General features: G+C 40.6%; 1 protein-coding gene across 1 annotated transcript; it reads left to right on the top strand.

Moving 5' to 3' along the window:
* Positions 1–3,193: 3,193 nt before the first annotated feature.
* Positions 3,194–12,843, top strand: LOC116678242 (olfactory receptor 13C2-like). Its single transcript, XM_032508252.1, is given in 4 exon segments — positions 3,194–3,759; positions 3,761–4,068; positions 4,071–4,112; positions 12,773–12,843. Coding segments are annotated over 4 exon segments (987 nt in total).
* The last annotated feature ends 284 nt before the right edge of the window (positions 12,844–13,127 follow it).

The following is a 13,127-nucleotide window of genomic DNA, read 5'->3' as shown; positions in this document are numbered from 1 at the left end:
GCTTTCTTCCCGCTTCTTCGTTTTTTCAGAACCACTTCGGTAGCTTCCGTTAATTTTTCAACCATCTGTAGCCTCCAGCTAACAGCCTGCTGAGCCGTTTGTTTACAAACACATGCAGATGTGCAGTAGGATAATGGAATAGTCCAATGTAGTGGGGACTGGGGGGAGTTTCTCATCATGAATTAAACAATCGGATAGCACTTTAGCGTATCAATGTTTAGAGATATAATTATTGGTGAAAAGTAAGACAACAAATCGTAACCATAGGTTTATAAGGCGTTTTTGGGGGCCCTTGGTAGCTTGGGGCCCAAGGCAATTGCCTACCTTTGCCTAATGGTAAGTCCACCTCTGGGAAGAGGCATGTGATGACATTGATGTTGATGCAATTCAGGGATGGATAAGGACCTCAAGGCGCTTCTTTCCCTCGATGCCTGTGATGTTGACGAGGTGTTGTGACCAGACCCGGTTGTGCAGCAAGATGCTGCCTAATTATTTTTCTTGCCTCTTTTTTTTTTTACTGTGATATAGTTTTTCTGAAATTTTCTTTTTCAGTTTACTGCTTTTTTGTAAGAATATTTTTGTTCAGTCCCATGTAAATATATCTGCTGTGCATTTGTTGCGCGTACTTGTTTACTGAAGTGAAACATAAAATAATGTTTTAACAGCATGTGTGTGTATCTGCAAATATTTCTGTGCATGTGAACAATCTGATACATATTTTAGTATTATGGCAAAGCATACTAAAGATGGGGGTGCTTTTCATTATGCCCAACAGTGTGTAGTTGGTTAGGCAAAACTCTGGTAATATGAATGAAGTGTGTGCTATTTCATGCAAAAGTTTGATTTTGATAATGCTATGTGTGGTTTTGGTTGCAGTGCTTCATTTTGCAGGATATATGAGGTATTTTGCAGTTTGGCTTTGTGGTTTTGTGAATTGTGTTACCTATTTTGATAAAACCAGACTAGTTTGCAAAATTGTGTGTTAGCAACAGGAAAAAACTGTAATCACCAGGACTGCTAAGACATGAAAGGGGAGAGAAAGGGCAAAGACATGCGGGAAACCTGCTGCAGGTCGGATTTCAACCCTGGGCCTCTGTGTGGAGGACTAAACTTCTTCATGTGGGCGCAATTATATTTACTTTTTTTGATTATATTTTGTATTCAATAGATATTTTACTCCACCCTTTTGTGATTCCCTTTTAATTTACAACGGTCTTAACAAACCTTTGTAATGTTATAGGAAGTCAAAGTATGGTCAGAAAGTGAATCTATCAAGTGAAGTCGGATTGTTTTTTGTTGTGTGTGTGTGTGTGTGTGTGTGTGTGTGTGTGTGTGTGTGGTGTGTGTGGTGTGGTGTGTTGTGTGTGTGTGTGTTGCAATCTATATAGACAACACCAGTATGGCGTCCACAGAAGGCCACAGCTGATGTAAGGAGACTGTAAGGAGACTGTCATTAGAGTGGATGGACACCAGGCCAGGCCTCGGGGGGGCTGCAGCCAGATAATTATCACCCAGTGGTCACAGTGTTCGGCCTCAGGGGACAACTGAGAAACAGTTATCACAGCCGGCCCTGGGACTGGAAGGGCTCTTAATAAGTAGCAAGGTTGGCTGAAGTCATTATCAGAGTAATTGGTCAACAGGTCATTATTTCTTCTTCTCATGAGAACAATTAAACACATCAGCCTGCACTTTAACAACAATCTTCAATCTGCAAAAATAACATTGAAGCAACACTACAAAACTTCCGAAATGATAAATAACAAGAATTTGTTCTCCAACCAATGAAAAGTTTAATTAAAGTGACATTACTGAGTCATTTTGCTGACTTCAATAATAAATTGTTATTATTGTTGTTACTGTTATTACAGGAACTACACCACACACAAGTAGAGGAGGAAGAAGTACTCAGAACTTTAATAAAAGTACCACAGTGTAGAAATACTCTTACAAGTCTTGCAGTCACCATAGGACTGCTTGATTATGGAAAGAATTATTTTGGTTAATACTGAAATGATTATTAGTTACTCGTTGACTTTTGAGAAACTTGTTGCATTTATTGAAACAGTGAAACAAATCAGTACAAAACCTTGAACTTATACATTTATCTTCCTACTTTTCCCCTTTTAACTTTTTAATATAAAAAAGTACATGGGTGCCTGAGTGGCCTAGTGGTGGAGCGCATGTGTAGAGGCTCAGTTCTCAACTCAGAGGTCGCAGGGTCACTTTCCTGCATGTCATCTCCCCCCCCCCGTTCATGTCTTAAGCTGTAAAAAATAAAGGCCTAAATGCTAAAAGAAAAAGTGATTTAGCCTGACTACACGGTTTGGAGTGCAGTCTCTTCTGTCTCGCATGCACGCTCTTGCTCGCTCATTCTAGATTCCGGGAGATTTTAACTAATTTGCGGGCATCAGGAAGCCGCTATCAACATGCGGGAGACTCACGGAACTTCCGGGAGACTTCGGATGTCTGCAATATTAAATTACGGAATAAACTGAGTTACACTTTGTAGTGTATTCTTGTGTTTTTAATAGGTTTTCAAAGTAACTTGAAAGTAAAACAAAAAATATGAAATATATGAAAAAAATGAAAGTAAGACAAATTGAAAAGCCTAACAATACTTACAGGTTTATGGCATGAGGTTTCAGGAGTTTGATCACACAGACTCACATTACCATAAAAATCTAAATCTAACAACATGTATGAGTTCAGGCCTCCAGTGTCCGATCAGGTTGTTTACATGTAAGAAGATTTTCCTTTGTCTTGTCCTGTCTTAGTGGTGTAAACTGGCACGTTTCTGACCATTGCAGACCGGTGCGTTGCAAATAGTTGAAAATTTCAACTCATCACTTTGAAAATCGTTGATCAGAACAGGTCCTAAGAGGGCAATTATTAACTTGACAGAGTGATGTAATCTGAGCAAACAAAGTTTAACAACATGTATGAGTTTAGGCCTCCAGAGTCTGATCAATTTGTTTACATGTTAGTAGAATTTCCTTTGGAGCAATTAATGAGATCCATGGAGGTTGATGCAGTCTAATAAAAACCTCAAACAGGTCAAAGATCCAGTTCTGTGTTTGTTGGACAACACCAGTGTATATTAAGGTCAGGTACTGATGACTGAATACGACAATATCAGGTTGTATCAGACTTCTAGTAATTTACCTGTTTTATTCATTAACATTTTGTTTCAGACATGGATAATGAATTAAATGTAACATTTATAACTTTTGATGGGCATGTGGAAGTGCAGAAATACAGATATCTTTATTTTGTGATCATGTTTACAGCATATATTCTTATAATTTGCAGTAATTCTACCATTGTGTGCATCATAGTGATTAGCAAATCCCTCCATGAGCCTATGTACATTTTCATTGCAACTTTGTTAATCAACTCTGTTCTTTACAGCACTGCCATCTATCCAAAGCTTTTGATTGACTTTTTATCTGAACAACAGACCATATCTTATTCAGCCTGTCTTTTTCAGTGGTTTATATATTACACTCTAGGGGGTTCAGAATTCTTCCTGTTGGCAGTCATGGCTTATGACAGATATGTGTCTATATGTAAACCTCTGCAATATCACATTATCATGAGAAAAACAACTGTTAATATTCTCCTGATTTTTGCTTGGGTTCTGCCCACTTGTCAGTTTTCAGTGGGACCGTTGCTGATTGCTAATAAAAAACTCTGTTACTTTATCTTGAAAGGAATAATTTGCAATAGCACAATTAACAAACTTCACTGTGTAGTTCAACAGTGATGAATATATATGGATTGATTCTTTTGTAGGATCTGTACCTCTCCCTGTACTCTTCATACTCTTTACATACACCAGGATATTTATAGTAACCTATCGAAGTAGTAGAGAAGTCAGGAGAAAAGCTGCACAGACCTGTTTACCCCACCTGTTGGTTCTGATCAACTTTTCCTGCTTGATGGCATATGATGTACTTCTAGCTCGACTGGAAACTGATTTCCCTAAAACTGTACGTTTAATAATGTCTTTACAGCTAGTAATTTATCATCCTCTTTTTAATCCAATCATGTATGGACTCAAAATGAAAGAATCTATAAACACCTCAAGAAATTGTTCTTCAAAGTGCGCTCATGTCTTTACAAATTATCTGTACTCTGTTTTAATTTGCACATATATGGACTGAAAATGAAAGAAATTCATAAACACCTTAGAGATTAGTCAAGACACATTTAACTTATATATAAACAGTATATTGGATAACATATATTGTTTAAACTGTATACATTAATTACAACATAAATGCAAAGATTCTAGGAAGTCCTTTAATTTAAGTAATTGTTTTATAAATTAATAAACTTAAAAAGCATGAGCTCCAACAGTGTGATGTCAATTTCTTTCCTGTGATTTCTTGATTGAGAATGCATATTGCATTTTCATGTTTGTTTCCATAGTAAATAGACTATTGACAACCAGCACTGACATTTGAATTAGTACTATTGTATGTAAAGGGTTAGAATTTTAAACAATAATACAAATTTTATTGTGGAAATAACAAGAATTCAAAAGAAATTTGAAATCAGATAAACTTCTTCCAAACTCTGGACATTAGAGGGCTATATGAATGCTCCTTTTACCTTTCCAGATGTCTCTGTCATCTAATTATGATGGAGTCACATAACCTATATTGTTTATCACATACTGTTAATGATTTCCGGCCTCTACAGTCTGATCAAGTTTGGAAGTTTCATAAAATCCATGGAGGTTGAAAGAGTCTGAAACAGTCTGACTAACACACTAAAACAGATCACAGATTACATTTCTGTGTTTGCTGGACCAAGATCAGGCACTGAAGACTGAATAAGGCAATCTCAGGTTATGTGAGACTTTCAGTATTATTCCTGTTTTTTTTTCATTACCATTTCATTTGGACAACCTTAATGGATAATAAATAAATAAGAAATTATGTATATACTTGATGCTATGCTATCTATCCAAAGTTTTTTCTTTTTAAAGATTATTTTTTGGGGCTTTTTTAGGCCTTTAATTGACAGAGAGTTGAAGATATGAAAGGGGAGTGACATGCAGCAAAGGGCCGCAGGCCAGACCCGATCCCAGGCTCTCTGCGTCAAGGAGTACATTTCTATATACAGGACTCGGTCTACCAACTGAGCTATCTGGTGCCCATTATCCAAAGCTTTTGATAGACTTTTTATCTGAACAACAGACCATATCTTATTCAGCCTGTCTCTTTCAGTGGTTTATATATTACACTCTAGGGGGTTCAGAATTCTTCCTGTTGGCAGTCATGGCCTATGACAGATATGTGTCTATATCAGGGGTGGCGAACCTGCGGCTCTTTGCCTGCTCCTGTGAGGCTCTTGCTGCGTTGCTGGGTTTAAAAAAAAAAAGAAAAAACATGTATTTATATAAATAAATATACTGTGTATATTAGACCCTTTTGCGTTTGGTATCGCGTCGGCCTGTAACATTATAGGACATAGGACAATAACTATGTGGTTTGTTTAAGTGGTGTTGCCGTAGCTGTATTGTGTATTGACAATGCAAGGTAGGTGCTGCTAGCGAGTAAATAATGGCAGAGTCCCGAGGGAAACGTAAAGCTAAGCGCAAATATGAAGAGGAGCACAGGACATTTTTATCTGAGTGGGAGGAACTGTATTTTTTTGTGGAACGAAATGGGAAGCCTTTCTGCTTGATTTGCGAGACATCGCTATCGCATTTTAAAGCATCAAACCTGGAGCGCCATTTCACCTCACTCCATGCTAACATCGCCCGGGATTTCCCCAAAGGCAGTGAACTCCGCAAGCAGAAGGTTAACACGTTGAAACGGCAGTCAGAGAAGCAGACTCAACTTTTTCGAAAATTCGCAAAGCACTCAGAGACTGTCACGTTAGCATCATATCAGGTAGCATGGAACATTGCTCGTGCTAAAAAGCCATACAGTGAAGGGGAATTTGTGAAGACATGTCTCAAAGATGTCATTGCTATCCTCGCGCCAGAAAATGACAATTTAAAGCGGTCTGTGTCAGACCTGCAGTTGTCACGGCACACAGTTGAACAGAGAATATCGTATATTAACAAGTCCATTGAAACACAGTTACATACGGACCTTGAGAAATGCATGTATTTCAGCATTGCTTTGGATGAGAGTTGTGACATTCAATATAAGCCTCATTGGCAATATTTGTACGGTCTGTGTCAGAAGACTGCACAATTAAGGAAGAGCTGCTTGACATTGTGCCGTTAAAGACAGGACCCGTGGCATCGACCTGAAGAGACACTCGTGACTGTTGCTGAGAAGGCAAATTTGCAGTTGTCCAAACTGACAGCAATAACCACAGACGGTGCACCAGCTATGTTAGGCGCTGCAAATGGCCTTGTTGGGCTGTGTAAAGCTGACGACCGTTTCCCCCGGATTTTTGGACATTTCACTGCATCATCCATCAAGAGCATCTGGTGTCTAAGAAGCTGAACTTGGACCACGTCATGAAACCAGTGCTGGAAATTTTGAATTTTATTCGCACTCATGCTCTCAATCACAGACAGTTCAAAAACCTAATAGCTGAACTTGATGAAGATCTTCCCAGTGATCTGCTTTTTTTCACTGCAATGTGAGATGGCTTTCAAGAGGTAACATGCTTTCCCCGTTTTTTTGAAATGTTGAACCCAGTGAAGCTGTTTCTGGGAGAGAACATAAGGAATACCCTCAGCTACATGACCCCCAGTGGATTTCAGATTTGGGGTTTTTGGTTGACATGCTGCATCATCTGAACAAACTGAATGTAGATCTGCAAGGAAGTTAAAATGCTGCCTGACCTGGTGCAAAGTGTTTTCACATTTGTCAACAAGCTCAAGCTATTCCAGACCCATCTTCAAAAGAGAGAGCTCACACATTTCCCCTCCTTGTTGAAGGCAAGTGGAGGAGCAGCTGATGTCTTACAAAGGAGCACTGTATGCTATGCAACACTGGTTGAAAATCTTTTTTTTTTTTTTTAAGATTATTTTTTCAGGGTGTTTTCCTTTATTAGGATAGAGACAGTGGATAGACTTGTGAAACGGGGAAAGAGAGAAAGACACGCAGCAAAGGGCCACAGGCTGGATTCGAACCTGGGCCGCTGCAGGACTCAGCCAACATGGGGCGAGCGCACTTACTCAGTGAGCTATAGGCCGCCCCAGAATCTTCAGCAGAGTTTTGAGGACAGATTCTGCAACCTGAGGGAAAAACGGCCACAGATCACCTTCCTCATTAACCCTTTCACTGCTGAATCAGACTGTTTGAAAGCCCCTTTAGTGACAAATGAAGCAGCGTCCCAGTTGGAGATGATTGAACTTTGTGAGGATGACAGACTGAAATCTGTGTTGAGAGAAGGAACCACAGAGTTCTGGAAAACAGTGCCCACAGACAGATATCCCAATGTTAAACAAGCTGCACTCAAGCTAATGTCAATGTTTGCAGCAACGTATGTCTGTGAATCAGTGTTTTCTACACTGAAACAAGTAAAGTCAAAGCATCGTTCTGTTCTTACCGACACACATATGAAAGAGTTGCTTCGAGTAGCCACAACTGAGTACAAGCCAGACCTGAAAAGGCTTGTGGATACCAAAGACTGCCAAGTTTCCCACTGAATCAGTCTAGGTAAGAAAGAAACCTATAAAACTGTTTTGCTGTGTGTGTGGTGTGTTTTTATTTATATATATCAGCTGCTGTTGTAGTGTGGGCGTGCATGTGTTGTGGCTCTTTGCTATGGTGCAGGTTTTTTTTTGGCTCTTTATGCTGGACTGGTTAGCCACCCCTGGTCTATATGTAAACCTCTGTAATATCACATTATCATGAGAAAAACAATGATATTCTCCTGATTTTAGCTTGGTTTCTGCCCGCTTGTCAGATATCAGGTGGACCATTGCTGATTACTAATAAAAAACTCTTTGTGCTAAAAGGAATAATTTGCAAAAGCACAGTTAACAAACTTCACTGTGTGACTTCAACAGTGCTGAATATACAGCATATTGATTTACTCTTTTTGTAGGATCTCCCTGTACTCTTAACATACACCAGGATATTTATAGTAACCTATCGAAGCTGCACAGACCAGGGGCCTGTTGCACGAAAGTAGAATAAAGATATCCAGGATAAGTGAAAAAGCGCAGCTTAGTGTGATCTGCTCATCGCGGCTTAATCGTTAAAAGCTTAAAAGCTATGTCGAGCCAGGTGGAGATAGCTGGGATAAGTGCACGTTCACGGCTTTCTCAAATAGACCACGGTATCGAGCACAGATTTACTGATGCAGAGATGAGAAGACGCAATGCGCCATATGTTTTACCCAATGAGCAGCAGCTTCTAATGGAAAGTAACAAGGAGGAAAGAATATAACATGCAGGAAGGTAAATACGGCTCTTATCAAACGGAGAGAAAAAGCCCAACAGACTATAGCGGACCGACTGAATGTGTATGGATGTAAAACTATCTCTTTAGCCTATAGTCACTCCACATTTTTACAAAGTTGTAGGCTACACTGTGTTTTAATTGCTTTAAATATGCTAGTTTCATGTTTCTGTTTTTATGTGATAAATGTGCTGGTTTTACTGTAAAGTGTCTTTGAGTAGCCTACCATGTAAAGCACTATATTAATAAAATGTATTATTATTTAGCCTTTGCCTTAAAAGTGAGCAGAGGGAATAATGTACCTCGATAAAGTGACCCTAAGGACTCTAGGCTTAATTTCAAACCCTTATTCACAACGTGAGAACCTGTTTTAAAACCATATGCACAAATCTGTATAAGCTATGTCTAATACTAAATATCTTTGTACAATTAATGTTCATACAGAACAATCAGAACGGGCCAAACACTAGAAAAAGAAGTAAGTGACTTCAATACACGCTGTAAGCATATATGTAAAACAATACGTATGTTTTTTTTTATTCTTCTGACGAGTCACAGCGTAAAAAAAAAAAAAAACTACACTATACACAGTACATATATAGGCCACGTTATTGGTCCAGGGATGTGAGACTAATTGAGAAGGTTACCAGTCTGCCATTAATATCATCTGAGAATATCGCTGCATCAATATCGTCACACTTAATCTTCAGAGCGCGTCCTGTAACCTGAAGCTGAGACCACGGACGCTGCGATGCTCATCTCTACTTTTACAGAGAGAGTGGACACTGACGCGACCCGCAGGTCTGCCGGCAGGCAACAGCCACCGGCCGCACGCCAGGCAGCCTCGACATAGTACCGTCCCACCGGGAAAAGTCCCACTCCGCATCTGGGTGCCAGGGCAACCATTTCTAACATCTAAACAACTGTAGTAGGGTTTAAATCAAACTCAATAGTGACAAGTAGGCTAATGCATTTTAATAAAAATAAAGCAGAACACATGCATAAGACAACGCAATAACTGTTAAACACGTTTATTTTGGATCAGCTGATTTGACACATGAGACTCCAGGATTAATCTTAGCCTGGCTGTTAGCCTGCTCTGGACCAGGCTAGCCACAAAAAATAAATCTCCATGGTTACTTGGCTGGGCTTAATTCAATCTGGTTTCGTGCAACCGAGTCCAAACTAAATTCATCCAGGATAAGTTGAACATCCCGGCTTAATCCCTTATCCTAGTTTCGTGCAACAGGCCCCTGCAGTCAGGAGAAAGATGCTTTTATTGTTTTCATTTGGAGATATTCTCCTCACCCAAGAGGGAGGGAGCGGTTTATGTAAAGGTAAATGTCAGACAAAAACAAGCAGTGTTAAAAAAAAAGTACTGAGGTAGTAAATATTAACAGCTAAATGTACTTTAAGTATCAAAGTAATATGTGACACGGAGGCCCCTTGGAGAGATACCTGCTGCTGTACAAGTTGCTGATCTTCAGCTCATTAGATGGTCAGTTAGCTCCATCTAGTGGACAGATAGTAGAACTCCATCATCTGATGAAACTCAGTACACAGAGACCTCAAACTGTCTGACAACAACAGGAAGGTGACAAATGTGAAGGAGGATCAGTCATTCCTGGAGTCTGAACTGGTCTGATGGTGGTTACTCTGTCTGTCACAATAACAGAGAAACAGTCCTCACTTCCTGTTCTGTCTCTAACAGAGTAGCAGTGTATGTGGACGTTCCTGCTGGCTCTCTGTCCTTCTACACAGTCTCCTCTGACTCACTGATCCACCTCCACACCTTCATCACCACATTCACCCAGCCTCTCTATCCTGGGTTTGGGTTCTGGCCTGGTTCCTCAGTGTCTCTGTGTCCTCTGCAGGACTGAGAGTCTCTCCTGTGGACAGAAACACTGACTGAAGATCAGCTGCTGAAATCAAAGTTCAGTCTGTTCACCATCACACACACTCTGCACTGTGAAGCAGATCTGATCAGATATATCATAACAAGAGAGACTTTACCCATGTTGAACCCAAGGTTTCCCTCTTGCACTCAACATGATCAGTTTTCTGTGTGAGGTGGATCTCCTCATGTCATTTTGCTTCACAAAGTCATAATTAAAGCCAGAAAGTCAAAGGTATAACTACTAGGGGGGTCAGTAGCTCAGTCCGTAGGGAGTTGGGTTGGCTGATTTATTCATCTGACTTGTAGAATAACGTCAATGATCGACTTGTTTTAAATGTCGGGGAATGTGGAACAACTTAATGCAAAATGAGTTCAATAAAACAAGGCCACATGCTGATTATTTGATGATGTATTCTTCCTGTTGTGTCTATGTTTACACTCCTAATTAAAAGGTAAAGTTTCCGTCCACTAAAGGTTCTGTTGTTGTCTCTGACAGACTCAGATTATTATTCTAAGAGTCTGACAACATTATGGGATGGATCCCTACAGAGATAGACCTTTAGTTAAAGAGTAAGATCCTTTTGGTTTAACATGAAACAGCCCCGAAACCACCGTCACCAAAACCACCAGACTCAATGTAAATAATCACTACTTTTAGCGTGTATAGAGCAGCATATCTCCACCAGACTCCATGTAAATAATCCCTACTTTTAGTGTGTATAGAGCAGCATATCTCCACCAGACTCCATGTAAATAATCACTACTTTTAGCATGTATAGAGCAGCATATCTCCACCAGACTCCATGTAAATAACCACTACTTTTAGCGTGTATAGAGCAGCATATCTCTACATGTAAATGGGTGAATTAAGAGTTATTTCAACCAGACCAGAGTGGTGATTGTTGGAACGGTGGAAAGATGAACCAAGACGGCATTTTATATAATTTTTTTTTTTTTCTATCAACTATAAATGAAATGTTTAACATTCATAAAATTGCTGTTATTTAAATGTTGCCTGATGGAAACATACATTGAAATGCTTACATTTTATTTAGTTATTTCTTTTTATACTTACACATGTTTTAAATATTTAAGTAATGTACATTATTTGATACTCAAGTAAAGTACAAGTACCTGGAGTTAAGTCCAGTTGTTGAGTAAATGTCCTCAGTCCCAGTCCACCTCTAACTGATTCATTAAGTGAATGTGGAGCTGTTGTTCCCCTCCTGACCTCCAGGCGGCGACCTTCTTTCATTTTGAACTTTATTCTGAAAAACCCTGACTTGGAGGAAAGCGGAAGTCTCGCTGCTTCACTGTGATCTCGGGCTGGCTGCAGGATAGCTGTGTTCTTTGTTCTTAGTGATATTCAAGAAGACAGAGCTCCAGGTGAACCCGCACACACTCAGGTAAACACTTTGATAACTGCCCTTTACACGCCGTGTGTTGTAGCTTTTTGTGTGTGTTGAGGCGTTTGTGTGTATTGTAACTTTTGTGTGTGTGTGTTGGAGCTTTGTGTGTATAGTAACTTTTTTTTGTGTGTGTGTGTGTGTGTGTGTGTGTGTGTGTTTGTTTGTGTGTGTGTGTGTGGTGTGTGTGTGTGTGTGTGTGTGGTGTGTGTGTGTGTGTGTGTGTGTGTGTTGTATCTTTGTGTGTGCTTTGTATCTTTTGTGTGTGCTTTGTAGCGTTTGTGTGTGTGTTGTAGCGTTTGTGGTGTGTTAGCGTTTGTATGTGTGTGTGTTGTAGCTTTTGTGTGTGTGTTGTAGCTTTGTGTGTGTGTGTGTGTTGTAGCGTTGTGTGTGTGTTGTAGCTTTTGTGTGGTGATGCAAGGCAAGGCAGTAATGTAGAGCTGTTGTGTGTGTGTGTTGTACTTGTGTGTCTTTGTGTGTTGTAGCTTGTGTGTGTTGTAGCTTTTGTGTAAGTGTGTTTGTAGCATTTGTGTGTGTGATGTAGAGCTTTTGTGTTGTGTGTTGTAGCTGCTGTGTGTGTGTGTGGTAGCGTGTGTGTGTGTGTTGTAGTTTGTGTGTGTGTGTGATAGCAAGGCAAGGCAGTAATGTAGAGCTTTTGTCTTTGTGTTGTAGCTTGTGTGTGTGATGTAGAGCTTTTGTGTGTGTTGTAGCTTTTGTGTGTGTGATGTAGAGCTTTTGTGTGTGTGTGTTGTAATTTTTGTGTGGTGTGTTGAGCAGGGCGAGGGGGGAGGAGGGGCTGGTGGGCTTATTGTAATTGATGTTGAGGGTCGTTGAAGGTGGCAGGCTGGGGGGGGGGGGGGGGGGTAGGTTAGGGGAGGTGTGAAAGAGGGGGCTGGGGGGGGGGTGAAGAGGGCGAGGAGGCAGAGTCCAATCTGTTAAAACCAGATTCAGCTCATCTGCCCAGTCCTGGTCTCCGCTGGCTTGGTTTCCCCCCCCCACCTCTGCTGTGGCCTGAGATGTTCTGCAGCCCTCTCCAGACGTCCCTGGCCTTGTTCTGTTCCAGACTCTTTTCTAATTTTCTCCCATAGATGACCTTCCCCCTCCTGATCTTGAGCCGGAGTTCCTTCTGGACTCTGTGCAGCTCCTCTCTGTCCCCTGATGCAAAGACCCTCTTCTTCTCATTCAGCAGAGCTTTTATCTCAGAGGTCCCCCAGGTTTTGTTGTTGGGAAAACACTGGACCAACCTGGAGGGCCCAGTGTTCTCCACACAGAAGTTCATCTAGTCTGTGATGCATTTGGTCATGCTGTCTGTGTCGGTGCCGTGGGGGGTGCAGAGTTCTTCCCAGTCTGTAGTTTCAAAGCAGTCTCTGAGCATATCACTGACCTCCTCAGACCACTGCTTAACAAGCCTCTCCACAGGTTGTTGTTTGGCCCCCACAGGGG

Source organism: Etheostoma spectabile, unplaced genomic scaffold (genome assembly GCF_008692095.1).
Source record: "Etheostoma spectabile isolate EspeVRDwgs_2016 unplaced genomic scaffold, UIUC_Espe_1.0 scaffold00006765, whole genome shotgun sequence".
NCBI classification, from domain to species: domain Eukaryota; kingdom Metazoa; phylum Chordata; class Actinopteri; order Perciformes; family Percidae; genus Etheostoma; species Etheostoma spectabile.
The sequence above is the reverse complement of the archived record's forward strand: the minus strand, read 5'-3'. Positions and strand labels throughout refer to the sequence as shown.